Raw genomic sequence first — 14,693 nt, forward strand, 5'->3', positions numbered from 1 at the left:
ATGCTAGTCAAGCCTCTATGATAGTTTTGGAGTTGTTCTCCTTGTGATAATCGAGTTCCAGTTGCGTTGTTCATATAAGGATGGCTAATCGATTCACTTCTGTTTTGGCCTGTAGATATACATAGATTTCTTTGAAGAGTTCATTAGAGAATCGTCAATAATCGATTTTCAATTTGAAAATGCTTTTACTAGATTGGTTACACGCTCACTATCGCCTAATTGTGAGTTCCTCACGATGCCTTTCCTCTGACACCTGTGTACAATTGCTAACCGACATTAGAGATCAAATATATTCATTTTCTCGTTTATCACTTTTCTCTGCAGTCCCTTGGGAATGTGTGAATTCGGCGTCGTTAACGTTTCTTATCGATGCGAAAGTGGGCATGTATTCTATGTCGCGATTTATTGTGATATTTATTTTTACTTGCTTTTTGTTACGATTTTTCATGCAAAGAAGTATCAGTTGCAGGTTTTACGACGTTTAGCCTTCATAAACTGAAGTTCCTCCTCGATTGATTTTCGTTCTATGGAGAAAATGAAGTTTCTGTGATGACATGGAAACAGGAAAAAAAAGAGTTTCATTAGTGGTGGAGAGAATTTCTATGTGTAAGATGATGGGTGCGTATCGTTAGGTACCCGCAGCCTCAGCGACAACCTATCTTTAGGGGAAACGACTGGCAGCAGTTTGTTAATTGCGCTGCGCAGCAGTTAATAACGTCAGGTAAGCATTGCGCTGCGTTTGCCTTATGCCCTGCCCTTCCCATCGTCCATCTTCTACCCTCATCATCTAATGATGTGCAAAACATGCCTGGCAGGAACACGCTATTTCAGGTATTGCCTCTGTACGGACTATCGATCACTTACGTATACAGAAATAAGAAATAATAGTATCTTATTCGTGCAAAACAAATCGAAACTTTTACAAACTATTGTAGCACTCTACGTGCATTAAACACATGCAAATACAAATATAGAAGATATAGATATGTATTTGTATTTATACAGTTATAGATATACAAGAATAAAACAACATCAGGAAACATGAATGAAGCTGAAAACGTTCCAGAATAAAAGTTGAAAAGTGTAAAACAGATATATTATATTCACATTATACAGATATCTATATATCTATATCTGTATAAACACAAATAAACCTATATCTTCTATATAGTTTTTGCAACCATAAATCTACCTCTTCCAACGACCAGGTTCTCGTTTTACACTTTTTAACTTTTATTCTGGAATGTTTTCAGCTTCATTTATGTTTTCTGATGCTGTTTTATTCTTGTTCAAATTCAAATTTTCTACGTTTTTGCCTTATTTTTTAGCACTTTCATTTCTATGTTTTATTTTGTACTTTCTACGTTGCTGCGTTATTGCCTTTTTGTTTAACCTCAAGTTCCACGGGTGTGGAAGAACTTTTTTTTCACATAGCGTGAAGTTTTCATGTACCCAACCCTCCTCAAGAAACCACACTTCCTGAATGATCATGCTTGGGTTGTATCAAGCTTTTTTTGAGAAATTTACGGAACTGCAAAAGCTATGTACTTTCGACCTTTGTTTTGATTTCTCGAGTTTTTAGAAAATGCGCAGCATCAAATCTTTACAAAAACTTTTGAGAAAACACGGAGAACAGTAAAGGAATGTGAGCAGTATAGAGAAGAATGATTTAAGAAAACACGGAGAACAGTAAAGGAATGTGAGCAGTATATAGAAGAATGATAAGGAAGAAATAACTGAAAAGTGGAGCAGACTTCATGTTTCTATGCTTACACTGTATTATCACTCTCTCCTTTTCGTAAAGTTTTATATATTTTCCTCTCCTTCGTTTCATCAGGATAAATGGATTGGTAAGGTAATAGTATGTAAACTAAGGGTAGTAAATATATTGTGTAGATAAGCACCACCTTCTTGGGGCAGCGATTCCTTTTCGATGACTTGAAATTCTTTTCCTTATGTGCATCTGCATATTAACAGCAAAACTTCATTTTCCTCCTATTTTTGCGAAGCTGGTAAAATTCATGTCAGCTCACGACGATAACGCTACTCTAGTTCGCACTAAATTCAACTTCTCGCCAGCACTACACCGATCTCGATACGGTCACCCCTAGTGGGATGTGATACTCCACCAACCACAAGAACTTGATAGTCGGATCAAAACGACATGGGACTAGGTGCATTTGCGCAAGCAGCTGCGCTCAAAGCGATGGGGTAGAGCGAAGCGGTCACAATCGAGGTTGGACCTTTGCCAGCACCATTCCTCGCTGTTGTTCGCGACGGTCCCCTTCGATCCAATCTGCGAACTCCATCGCGCCGCATCAACCTTCATATCGCTTTGACCCGACCACAAATTTGGTCCATTACGGGATCCTCGCGTTAGGTAGCTTCTATAAACACAGTTTCGGAAGGCTGTCACCATTTAAAGAACCATCAGTTTTTCTCTTATGCCATACTATGGATTGTTAGCAGATTTATTATGCAATTCATTCCTACTCTGAGATTGTCTTGAGATGCCAAAAAAATCGAAGAATTATTTAAGAAACACTAAACATATCAAGCGCATTCGAAAGGAAAATGCAGTAATTTGTTTGCGACACCAGGAAAGTGAGGAGAGGCAAAGATATTTGGAATTAGGACTAAATGACCAGAAGGTGAAAGAAAGATCTGTGAAACCAAACAGATTTTCAATGTATAGTATATATCAAAAGTTTACTACTCCTACGACAAATAAAATGTAAAAGATGAGAAACCCCTATCTTGGTGATAGCTGAGACCGTTTTGATCGTCCATAGTTCAAAACGGATAGGATCGATCTATGAATTTCGCGGCTTACAAGTAGCTTACTGCTTTAAAATATTTATATATTCTCTATGATGCGGTTGATTATTTCCACAAAAAATTGGATCATCATATTATTTATTTTTCATTGCTCACCTTGATCACCTTGATCACCTTGACTCCCGTTGATCTTCGAAGTGGCCGAGCGGGCGCCAGTAATTCTTCCATTTGTCCCGATCGCGTGCCAGAGTAGCCCAGTGGTTCCTCCTTTCGCGTGGGACACGAAGAGCATCATATTTTTCTTTCAAGGACTTCGTGAAGAAATCTGACCATCGGGTCGGCGGTCTTCCTTTAGTGCGCTTAATATCGCGGGGAACCCAGTCGCTCACGGCTCTGGTCCAACGGTTGTCATCAAAGCGCATCACGTGTCCGGCCCATCTTATTTTACTTTCCTTGGCAAACGCGGCGGCGTCTCTAATCTTCGATCGCTGACGTAGGAGAGAACTTCGAATCCCGTCCCTCACTTGCGTGAAACGGGATACTCCTAGCATCACTCTCTCAATTGCGCGTTCAATGACGCTCACCGCGTTTTCTTCCTGCTTGCGAAATGCCCAGGTTTCCGAAGCATAGGTCAAAGCAGGAAGTACGGTGGTGTTGAAAAGGTGAGCACGGAGCCGGGTGTTCCTGGTCTTCTTCACTACATCCTCGATGCTCTTGTACGCTCCCCAAGCCGCTCGTCTCCTCCTGCCCAGCTCGGGGATCAGGTCGTTCATCATGTTCAGTTCCCGACCCAGATAAACGTAGCTGGTGCATTCGGATATGTTCGTTCGGTTGGGCGTGAATGGGGCATCCGAGACCCATCCGTTCCGCATGAACATCATCTTTTGTAGATTCAGCTGAAGACCGATGCATCCACATGTTTCGTCGAATTCGGCCAGCATTCGTTCCGCTTGGCTGATGCTAGGTGTTATGAGTACGATGTCATCAGCAAAGCGCAAATGGTGTAGCTGCCGACCATCAACCTTCACTCCCATGTCGTCCCATCCCAACTTTCGCATTGCGTTCTCGAGGGTGGCTGTGAATATTTTGGGTGAAATTGTATCACCCTGTCGGACCCCCCTCTTCACATCAATGATGATGTTCTTCTAGAATTGCGAAATTCCGGTCGTGAAGTTACTGTACAACTCTCGAAGTACCTTTATGTACTGAGTAGGGACGCCTTGGTTGTCCAAGGCTTCCACGACCGCTTCCGTCTCAGTCGAAAGCCTTCTTTAAGTCGATGAAGGTGAGACAGAGCGGCATCTTGTACTATCGTGATACCTCGATGAGTTTCGAAACAGTGTGAATGTGGTCAATCGTGCTGAATCCTTTTCGAAACCCTGCTTGCTCGCATGGCTGTCCTTCATCCAAGACTTTTTCAATCCTATTAAGGATTACTCTTGTAAAGAGCTTGTAGATGACGGACAGTGTTCAGATTGGACGATAGTTGCCGATGTCATGTGAATCTCCCTTTTTATACAACAACACGGTCTTGCTGGTCTTCCACTGTTTAGGAACCTTGCATCCCGACAGATAATGTGTAAAGAGCCTCGCCAGGGTGTTGTGAGTACTGGCGGAAGGCTCTTCAGGTGTTCTGGTCTTATTCTGTCGGAACCGGGTGCGGTACGATTTCTTACCGACATGACAGCATGCCGTATTTCGGACGGGAGAACCTCTGGAATGACTTGTCCATCTTCCCTCAGATGGTGAGGAGGCAAATGGACATGGCTGTCGAAGAGATCAGAGTAGAAGTCGTAGATGATTTTCTTCTCGATGCAATTGCTGTTCCATTTGGGTTCCGGAAAGCAGTCATCCTCGTCTTGTGACTGGTGAAGTCTCGACGGGCATAGCGGATGCTTTTCCCCGCCTCTGCAGCTTCAGCCAGCACTTCTGCTCTTCTCTCTTTAAAGTCTTCCTTTATCGCCTCTCTGCAAAGCCTTGCGAGCTCGGACGTGAGTTCTTGGTTCCCTGCGGCTCGTGCTGCTCCACGCTGGCGTATCAGCTCAAGAGTTTGAAGAGACAGGCGCCTCTTGGTGGTTTTAAAACTCTCAGCCTTCTTCGCGCAGTCGTGAAGGTGTTCAACAAGCCGGTCATATTCCTCGTCGATGTTGTCCATTGCGGAATCTTCCCAAAAGCCGGCTAGCGTAGCGAAGAGATCCCAGTTGATGGTAGTCCTGGGATTTCTCTCTCTGAACTTGGCGGCTTTCTCTGCTCTCCTTGTGAACGAAAATCTTCCTCGGAGGAGGCGATGGTCCGATCCCACACTGAACTTTGGCACAACAGCGACTCCCGTCAGGCAGAGCCTTTTATTGACGATGATGTGGTCTATTTCATTACGGTACCTCCACCGAGTGACTCCCACGTTCAGCGTAGAGAGGAGGGCTTCTGGAATTGCGAGTTCCCATGGATGGTCTTAGTCGTCATGATGAACTCGGAGAGCCTCTCCCCCTGGTCATTCCATTGTAGGCCGTGGGTCCCGATGTGAAGTTCCTCTGGCGTTCTTCTTGTGCAAACCTCAGCGTTGAAATCGCCAATTATGACCTTGTAGAAGGCATGATCTTCTCGGTAGAACTTCTCCAGGTCCATATAGAGAGCTTCGACTTCCTCTTCTTCGTAGCTTGATGTTGGAGCGTAAGCGACGAAGATAGTCAAAGCTAGTGTTGGACCACATCTTCTCATCCGCAGACGTCCGATTCGGGTCGTAAGTTGTTAAATAGAGTCGATGTTCTTTGCCATACTCGTGTTGACGAGGACGCCAACTCCACCAACACCTCTACTGTTGCATGTTCCTAAGAACAGTTCTTCTCCAGTTTCATATACGACGTTGAGAGGGTGACGTCGTCTCATCTCAGTCCGATGACGTCGTACTTGATCTTCTTGGCTTGCATCATCAGATCTTCGATGGCTGCTTCCGATGCTAGCGTACGTGCGTTATAAGTACAGATCGCCATCCTAGTCCTTTTCCGTTTTAGTAGCCTACATGACTCCTGCAACCCCGTCCTGCCTTGCGCTACCGTACCAGGCTTTCCTCCGGAATCAGGAGACTCTTTTCTATTACTGTGTTTTGCTTAAAAATTTTAAAACCCATGGGCAGGTTGCAAGCCTCTAGTCCCATGAGTTTCTGGGAGAACTTTCTTTCTCCCGGTGTGGACATGTGGAGCTTATTTGTTGGAGGCGACTCCAAACCGCCTCCCTTGCACCTCCCAGTCACTTGATTGCAGGCTTTTGGCCGGACCGACGTGAGGGATACAAGGATGTCATGAGTCAGTCCTGGCTCAGCAGAAACAGGGAGTCCATCTTCTGAATCCACCTGCGTCTCTGGGCAAGCGCAAGGTAGCTTTTGGTCCGCGATTAGCCCCCTATCCGCCACCCGGGGACGCGCCACGTAGCCTCGCGACTAACCGGCTGTGATCCCTCTAGTGAGGGAGATCCGTGGTTTCATTCCTCCGGAGTCGATAAATTGGTACCAGACTTGTCTGGGAGGACAAAAGCACTGACTTGACACATCGGCTAGCCACCGCAAGTCATTGTATAGGCCAGATACACGTTCGTAAACCTCAAACGATTCTGAATTGAAGTGAACGTGGGGGCGCATCCCAAGCGGATTGATTAACCCCAGAAACTTTATCCTTTCATTACTCACTGATTAAAAAACAAATTTTGAAAATTTTCGTAGTTAGTTTTAATCACAGCATTTCCTGCATTAAAGGCATTACCCCACGAATCTGGAGTGGTACGAATTTCCGGTGGAGTTCACAGGGTCATAGATTATGGGAAGGATGGTGATTCTGTTCATTTCTTCCTAATTGCCGTACAAAACGAAAGACGAAAGATACGGCTTAGAGCGTCCCGGCGCTCTATTTCCTACAAGGAGTTCGATTGGAGCGCGCCAGCCCTGTGCGGCGCCGCATCTTCCAGGCCGTGTTTTACGGCAATTAGGAAGAAATGGACGGAATTACTCCCGTCTCCATAATCTACTATCCCGTATAGGAATACTCCACTTGAAATCCGTGCCAATTCAGATTCGTGGGGTGATGCCTATAAAGATTTGGTTGTTGATTTGGTTCTGTGCTGTTAGGAACAGAACACAAAATGGCTACTGCTTAAGAGCAAACCAAACCAAGAATAGCCCATTGGAGTGGGAAAACGGAATCCCGAGTTTTAGGCCAGTTTCCTTGCAGATTAGGAACAGAAAGAATCACTGCCAGTTCCACCGATATAACAAGAAATGGTGGACGTGTCCTGAGTTAAAAGCACTCAGATTATGTCAAGGACTGACATTATGTATTCCTTCCATCTACCACGAATCAAGCGCCGAAATACGCCCTTATCGGTTCAATCAGTTATGGCAATTCTACTAAATACTCGATGATTTAATCCCTATGAATGCATTCAGTGCTAAAAGAGGGGAAGCCCAGAGGTAAGGTTATGTTCAAGAGGCTGTCGGACATTCAGTACATACCTAAAGAATGCATCGCTCACCCATATGGAAAAGAAGGGAAAACTTGAATAATATGTCAGAACGAGTGTTCGAGCTATACCGTACAACATATCGACGGAAGAATTCGAGAACTAACCGACTGCATCAATAAAAGTTCGGGCAATAAGAGAGGAGGAGATCTGTCCTAAGCGTTTGGAGAACACTCACGTGAGCGGCATAACGGTGATAACCGCAGCATGGCAGGTACTTGCAGAACAGTCCGAGATCACAACAAATGAAATATTAGAAGCGTCCTGTATTTCTACCAAAAATCCAAATATAATCAACCAAAACGCGAACTTAATCCTCTTATCGTTTATATCGTTATAAAAGTTACAGATATACGACGCCATACTAATTTTTTATTAATTTGTGTCCAGAATCTGACTCCGTCGGACTGATCCGCTGTAAACGGTCGAGATTCTTGGGAGCGAGCAAAATGAAATCCTAAAAATAATCATCGGAAGCTGATAAGTCGCTGATTTCAACTATGCTTTCAGAATTTGGTTTGGACAAATGTGTGGCCCGAAAACAAGCAAACTTGTGAGAAGCTTATCAATTATAGTTTAAGCCTGCGGTTCATTTGCTTTTGAATAGTATTCCATTTTGTCCCACCCCCGTCAACGAGTATCCACCACTGCAAAACGGTGCAACAGAAGGTGTGTTTTTGCCTTCTCATTCTGGAATACTATCTTCAGTCAACTAAAGCCAGCCAGGAGGAGATGAGATACAGAGTTACACAAATTCCACGTCGAAAAGCACCTTCAAGCTTCTGAAGAAGAAAAATATGGCTGGGACATCTGCTCATGCTGCAAAGCGAAATAAATAAATTATATTTAGCAGTATGTGGACCACACAATACACGCAAATAATGTCTGTAGTCATTGACAGAGGAACATGGAATCTCATCTGAAGAAGGCTTTAGCATATCCAAGCACTCCTTTCATTGTCTGTATCTCTCTTATTTTGTCCGCAGAGAAAGTTTCTTCATCGTCATCCGCCAGCATAGGTTTGATTTCATTACAGATTTTGTTTTGAGATGATATGCATTTATTTGCATATGGTCGACTTGTGGCAAATTTATTCCTCTTTTCATTTTTAATGCAAATTCATGCACCGAAATCTATTAATACTACTTGCAGTATTTAAGGAGAATCCCATGCGCTACATTTTATTCGTGCACATTTGTTTTTGCATCTACAAAATTTCCTAAAATGATTTGCACTATCAATATCAAGATACTGTTGGTTTTTGTGTTAATCAACGATGTAGCACCCCAGTTTGGATCTCTAATGATCCCTCCATACGGAATGTATCCTTATGCTGGAATGGGAATGCCACTGATTAATCCTCTTGGAATGCCTATGCTAGGAGCTGGAGGAATTGGCGAGTATCTTTTCATTTCCCCAATTTAATTTCACTTTACCTTGCTTGCCTTAAATAGTAGGATTTAGATCCGATAACTGGTGCGATATCGGGAGCGCTAATGGGTGCGGCTGCAGGATTGGCCGGTAAGAAGAAGTGAAACAGTTGGAGGGTAGCTGATGAAGTCGAAGGAAAGAAAAATGGTGTTATTGACGTTCTCGTCAATTCCATAAAATTAATACACTCTGTGGTCTATTTTCTTTATTATGCCGAACACATCGCCTTTATGGCTAGCATTGACTCCTGAGACATTGGGTCTTTAGTGAAGTCTAGTGCATAGTCATAGTAATTCCCTCTTTTAGGTTTTAGGCATCACCCAGAATTTTATTCGCATTTGTAAGAAAGAAGTGGTTGTTGCTGCCGTTTTGAGTTGAAATGGAATTGTGATTAGGTGGGAATTTATAAAACACTTACGTAGAAATTGCGTTTCTCTACTAACTGTTCACCTTCTGAACAGAAGCTACACTTTCAGGGGAAGAAACCCTGAACTCCAGAATACTGGCAGAAATTTTGGAGGAAAATGAACGAAATGCTCTGCTTATCAGTCGTTTCCCAGTGAGATTCCCAAAAGTCCGAAAATTGACCGAAAAGATCAGTAAAATGCGGTAACTCCACACCAGGACCTCTGCGGGATTTGATCTACAGTTCCTTCCGCTAGGATATCCTATAAAAAATTCTCCTGACTCTGTGCACCAATGTCATTTAAATAGAAAGGAATGATTAACGCTTCATACTCCAGTATTCCTAAATGACTCATTTTAAGTGTAAGCTCTGTAAGGACGAAATGAATATGACACTTAATTTCAATTGAAAATTAAGGCCTGATCGACGGTTCTGTTGCGTTTCTTTCTCTTGCACCGTACACACACAGCTTGGAAAATGTTGGTAGGAGAGTAGTGTCAACTTCGTTGGAGAAATCTTCAAATCAAGGCAGGTTCAACACGGATTCAAAGTTATGGTACGACGTGTTCTGCTTCGTTCCCATCACTACAGCATAAGTCACCCCTCGCTTTGATTTTTCCACACTCTGACAAAGATAATAATGCCGAAAAAATTATTTGATAAAAATCAATACCAATCCCTGTAAACGTAGGTCAAGAAAGCCAACAAAAAGGTTGTGGATTTCTCCTAATACCCCGACAGTAATATAAGTAATCTTACAAAATAACTGGCCACAACTGAATGATCCATCTACTTTTGTACTTCGATTCCACTTTGGTTCCCTCAGTTTTTATTGACTATCCACGTAAGAGAAAACTCTTTCATTCCTCTGTGGAACACCTCCCTTTTGGATTAACACGAACACGCGTGGTACGAGGAAGAAAACATAAAGTCGTCCCTACGACTTCTCCAGGAACCTCGGACAATATCACGTGCATTTGTTGGTTTATGTGTGTGAATGTGTACAGAGATTGGAACACTGCGGTCGGTGCCAGCTGTGGCTGATGGCTTTTTGTGCGACGCTTTTGTTCGCTGCGGCCTCCATAGCGCCGCCAGGGAGGTCGAAGGAAGTTCGCTAGCGCCCACCGACTCCGGAGAAAATCACGTGCGAAGCGTTTGCTGCAGAGGTAATTCCATTCGAAAACGTCGGTCGTACACAACTATAGTGAAAAGTGGATGACCTTGATTCCTAACTTAATTAATGCGACATAGACTTGATCTCTATGGCATGAAAGTCTGTAAGGAGTTGTTTTCTTCGTAAAGTTTAGTTTCACGCAGTATCCAGAGAGTCATTTATGATAGTGTTTCATGTGAAAAGTGGGCACCGTAAAAAGTCAAGTATTTTCAAATAGATTAGGTACTCAATTATTCGCTCTTTTATACACATAGAAATTATTTAATCAAGACACTGAGAAATGAGCACAAGGATTCATTTTTTGTTTTTTTTAGACATATCAAAATTTTATTTCCTGGATTTTCGTGATCTCATAGACATATCTAGCCTTACAAAATTCTTTTCGAATATTATTCGCCTTCATTTCCTTATCAGACCTCTTTGTTAGTTTTTCGTTAGTCACACATCCATCACGCCGCTCTCTTATCTGCAACTAACACGATACACAAGCAAAAGAAGCACAGGAACGAAAAGAAGAATTATTATCATTTGAAATTATTTGGAATGAAAGAGTCAGCAAAAAAAGGAGTTCAGAAAAGAACATTCCGCTTGAAGACAGGGACAAAAGAGGGACTACTCACTCTTTTTTGCAGACATGAGCACCTCTGTGACGGCTACAAACGGGAAAAAGAGTCGCAAAGATCGATAACAATGGAGACTTAAGAGAACCGGAATTTACTTTCAAAGAATTAAAGTTGTTTATCAGCTCATGATTTTGTAAGACGACCACATTTTAATAGACAAGAGATTAAAGATCGCTAAGGATTGTAAGTAAACCTTTCCTTTCTTTTAATATCAACGTGTTGGAAAAGTGTTGAGAAATAATAGTGTGGCAGCTTCAAAATTTAGAAAAAGGAAGTTGCTGTATGGTGCCGGAACATGTAGCTACAGCAGCTTTTTTCTAATCGCACAAGTATGATAGATACTATGTCGAGAAGCGTATGAACTCTAAAGGTATGCTAAAAACACTTTGGAATTTTGCGAGTGAAATGATTACTGAAAGTTTTTCTTTCAATCTGCTGCTCTCCATTTGGAAATGATTGCACTATTTTTTGGAGTTAAGGAAGTTCTCAGAACAGCTTTTTCTCCTCTCTTTCACTTGTTTCTTTTTTTTTGTATTTACTCGGCATTAGCGTTAGCGTTCGGGATATACAGTAATTATCCATTTATGAACAGCAGCTGATGTCTCAACATTTGGAACAGGGCATAGTTGTCTAGAAGTTCTAATACAGAGAATTCTAGGATATGCAGTAGTCCGTGAACTATCGTGAATACGATCAGTCACCCTCTCCCTACAGGGTTTTCGGAGCGCTCTTTAAACTGATTTCGTATCCTGATGGTATTTTTGCTCGTGATTTTTATGAGCTACGATCACTAATCTCTTCCTTTCTACGTACATCTGGATATCTCCGTAGAGAGGCATGTCTGTCCACTCGTCGCCCGATATCTGTGTCGGCATGTCACCAGCTAATCATACAGCTCAAACACCGATTACCCATTGTTATGAGGTCACAATATCAAGTTGCCAGGACGGCAAAACGTTCCGGAGGCGAAATCTTCCCCTAGAGTGTACGCATGACCCGCATCACATCGACGGTCGCTGTTCTCTCGCCAGACTAATACACTTGGCTGATGCAATCGTCCTCTCCGTTTAGCTCATGCTAGCTCCGCCCATCACACGACGTATATATGTGAGTAGCAACTGAAAAGCGATGGCAAATGTGAGTGGCAGATTTGCCATCGCTTTTCAATTGTTCATTAAATCGCTGCAGTGTTTTCTCCTGAAGGGGGAACTTTTCACCGTTTCTGCTCACTTTTCTTGGCAGTTTCCATTGTTGAAAAGATTTTCTCTGATGAACAATCCTCCCACTTCCAGCAACAACATGGAAATTGAAGCGTCAACGTCTAAGGACTACGCCTATTTCTTTGGATATGGCTCGCTGATTTGGAATCCAGGTTTCACGTATCATCACAAGGAAAAAGGTTACGCCAACGGTTTCGCACGGCGAATGTATCAGGGGAATACGTACCATCGTGGAAATACGCAACAGGTGAATTCCTGGTTTTTTTTCACAATTTCCGGAGTACTTTCGGCTGTCACGGCGTTCTCTTTTCGTATAGTGTTGTTCCCCAGCGCGAGAACATATGCTGTAGTGCGTCTGCGATCGATTCGAATATTACTCGCGCTTCAGCTGAGCTCGTTTACGAGTTTCTCGTAAAGCAGGAAGTCAGCTTATTGTTCGAGGGCATTGTACAGGTCTTACGAGAATTACATCCAGAGAAAGAGAGTCAGAGCAAAGAACAGCATCCACTCATTAGCGGCGCCCACGCTTATTTGCCGCCTAAAGTGCAGCCGACCTTTCGTGGGAACAGAATGACGCTCAAACTCAAAGCTTCTCGTTGATTGCTGAATGCAGTCGAACATTACTGCATCATTATTGCCGAGCCGTTCTACTAAAACATTTTGCCTTCGAGAAACGTGATTGAATTTCTCAATTCCCTTCGGATAATTCGTGCAGTCACGTTTCCTATATTTTCGTTAAATTACTTTTTTTTTTCATTTTGCTAAGCTACCAGTTTTGCCCTTGTCCTATTTATGTGATTTTTCATGACACTTTTAGCCTGGCCGCGTAGCAACACTTGTAGAAGATGAGGATTCCTTCACGACTGGTGTTGTTTTCGAAGTGAGAGGCAAAGAGAGTATCCGACAGGCATTTGTCCATTTATGGGAGAGAGAGGTAAACCCGATGACTCCCCGCAAACTCTTTCTGTAATCTAGCACCTGTACGTTGGTGTAGGATTTTCTTCAGATTAATAACGGGTACAATTTCGTGGAAATTACTGTCGAATTAGCCGATTCTGGAGATGTCATCAACGCTTGGACATGCATAGCCGGCTTAGATAATGAATTCTATCTAGGAGATGCGGATTTAGAACAAATGGCCGGTGAGATCCGACGTGCTAAGGGCTGCGCAGGGCCCAACTTTGAGTGAGTTTGCGCTCAAGCATCTGTATGACCTCGCCACAAGTTTAGCATAATGTCAGCATTTTACAGGTATGTCCTGAAACTCGCTGAACACGTACGTCTACTGTTCCCAGAAGATCGAGATGAGCATCTGTTTGAGCTTGAAAATAGAATTCGTCGGCTGGTGACTGTATATGCATAGGGAAATATTTCCTCCATTCAATAGTCTAAAGGTTCTTGAGTATTCAAGAAACTCCGAGTTGAGGTTTGAGGCATATGACTATGCCCAGAATCCTACTAGCTTTACATTTTGAACGGATTTTGTCTGCTTTGTCATTCATTTCACGTCACTTTACTATTCGTTATCATTTCTATCAGTAGAAAAAGAATAGAAAACTACATAATGCTCACAATAAATTGATTTTCTTCTTCTCTTAAGCATTCCTGATAATCTTGGATAGTTATACTCATAGGTGCGATGGGGAGAAGCCGAATCCTCCTCAGGTGAAGGGCGTTTAGCTCATGGGGTGCAGCTCAAGTGAAGGGGGTCCTTTCGCCAACCGTCCAAAAGTGAAGAGGGTCAGAGCACCGGCTCCGACTATCGCATCTATGGTTGTACTTCTAGTGAATGCACGAACGTCCTCGCTGAGTTACTTTTCGATACGCTTGGTTTTTACTACGCTAGCAAGCTAACTAGCTATAAAGCTTTGCTGAACATCCCACATAAAATCAGATTCTCAGGAAAACAGGAATAGCCTCAATTCTATTCCACTGGAGACGTGAAAACATCTACTGGTTAGCTTATCGAGCGCCGAAGGAGGTTTTCGGGACCAAGGCTTCGGGAAATTTTGCGCAAGATGCTCTCGGTCTCTTCGACCACAAAGAGATGCGAACTTGTCGCTCCGGCATAAGAACCAGTCGATCACTTCCTAAACTACCAAAAATTCCAACAGCGAAAGTACATCAGTTGTCGTGGCGATGTCTAGGAATTATATTTGCGATGAAGCTGAAAATGACTACACCGCGTTATCTTTTTTCTCCTATTTCACTGGCTAGGACTTCTTTTGGATATTATGAATACTGCCATTTTCATCCATGGAGGCTAGTTAAAGGCATCACTCCACGAATCAGAAGTGGTACGGACTTCAGGTGGAGTATTCGTATACGGGGTCGTAGATGATGGATAGGGGGGTGATTCCGTCCAATTCTTCTTAATTGCCGTAAAAAATGGCCCGGAAGATACGGCTTCGCGCGTTCTGGCGCACTATTTTCCACAAGGAGTTCGACTGGAGCGCGCCAGCCTTGTGCACACGCCGCATCTTCCGGGCCGTTTTTTACGACAACTAGGAAGAAATGGACGGAATCACCCCTCTCTCCATAGTCTCCCATCT

At 43.1% G+C, this 14,693-nt stretch overlaps 4 protein-coding genes across 9 annotated transcripts; 1 reads left to right on the top strand and 3 right to left on the bottom strand.

Moving 5' to 3' along the window:
• Window positions 1–2,948: 2,948 nt before the first annotated feature.
• On the bottom strand, window positions 2,949–3,836 carry RB195_014768 (uncharacterized protein; the record flags this gene model as incomplete). Its single annotated transcript, XM_064205169.1, has 1 exon — window positions 2,949–3,836. One exon carries the CDS (start codon window positions 3,834–3,836, stop codon window positions 2,949–2,951), a length of 888 nt encoding a protein of 295 aa, XP_064061050.1.
• A 680-nt stretch (window positions 3,837–4,516) lies between these two features.
• Window positions 4,517–4,933, bottom strand: RB195_014769 (uncharacterized protein; the record flags this gene model as incomplete). The annotated part of the gene is made up of 1 exon (XM_064205170.1): window positions 4,517–4,933. The coding sequence occupies one exon, from the start codon at window positions 4,931–4,933 to the stop codon at window positions 4,517–4,519; it is 417 nt and encodes a 138-aa protein (XP_064061051.1).
• A 248-nt stretch (window positions 4,934–5,181) lies between these two features.
• On the bottom strand, window positions 5,182–5,496 carry RB195_014770 (uncharacterized protein; the record flags this gene model as incomplete). Its single annotated transcript, XM_064205171.1, has 1 exon — window positions 5,182–5,496. The coding sequence occupies one exon, from the start codon at window positions 5,494–5,496 to the stop codon at window positions 5,182–5,184; it is 315 nt and encodes a 104-aa protein (XP_064061052.1).
• A 3,015-nt stretch (window positions 5,497–8,511) lies between these two features.
• Window positions 8,512–13,504, top strand: RB195_014771 (uncharacterized protein; the record flags this gene model as incomplete). Of its 6 annotated transcripts, XM_064205173.1 has the most annotated exons (7): window positions 8,512–8,683; window positions 8,752–8,808; window positions 9,542–9,680; window positions 12,214–12,388; window positions 12,959–13,075; window positions 13,148–13,326; window positions 13,393–13,504. In XM_064205173.1, 7 exons carry the CDS (start codon window positions 8,512–8,514, stop codon window positions 13,502–13,504), a joined length of 951 nt encoding a protein of 316 aa, XP_064061053.1. The 6 variants fall into 6 exon arrangements, with proteins under 6 accessions (XP_064061053.1, XP_064061054.1, XP_064061055.1 ...); XM_064205174.1 differs by lacking the exons at window positions 12,214–12,388; window positions 12,959–13,075; window positions 13,148–13,326; window positions 13,393–13,504 and adding exons at window positions 10,132–10,290; window positions 10,931–10,986 and having other exon boundaries at window positions 9,542–9,652; XM_064205176.1 differs by lacking the exons at window positions 8,512–8,683; window positions 8,752–8,808; window positions 12,214–12,388; ... (1 more) ...; window positions 13,148–13,326; window positions 13,393–13,504 and adding exons at window positions 9,243–9,277; window positions 9,343–9,419; window positions 10,132–10,290; window positions 10,931–10,986 and having other exon boundaries at window positions 9,542–9,652.
• Between the last annotated feature and the right edge of the window lie 1,189 nt (window positions 13,505–14,693).

The sequence above is a fragment of the Necator americanus genome, chromosome V (genome assembly GCF_031761385.1).
Source record: "Necator americanus strain Aroian chromosome V, whole genome shotgun sequence".
In the NCBI taxonomy this organism is placed as follows: domain Eukaryota; kingdom Metazoa; phylum Nematoda; class Chromadorea; order Rhabditida; family Ancylostomatidae; genus Necator; species Necator americanus.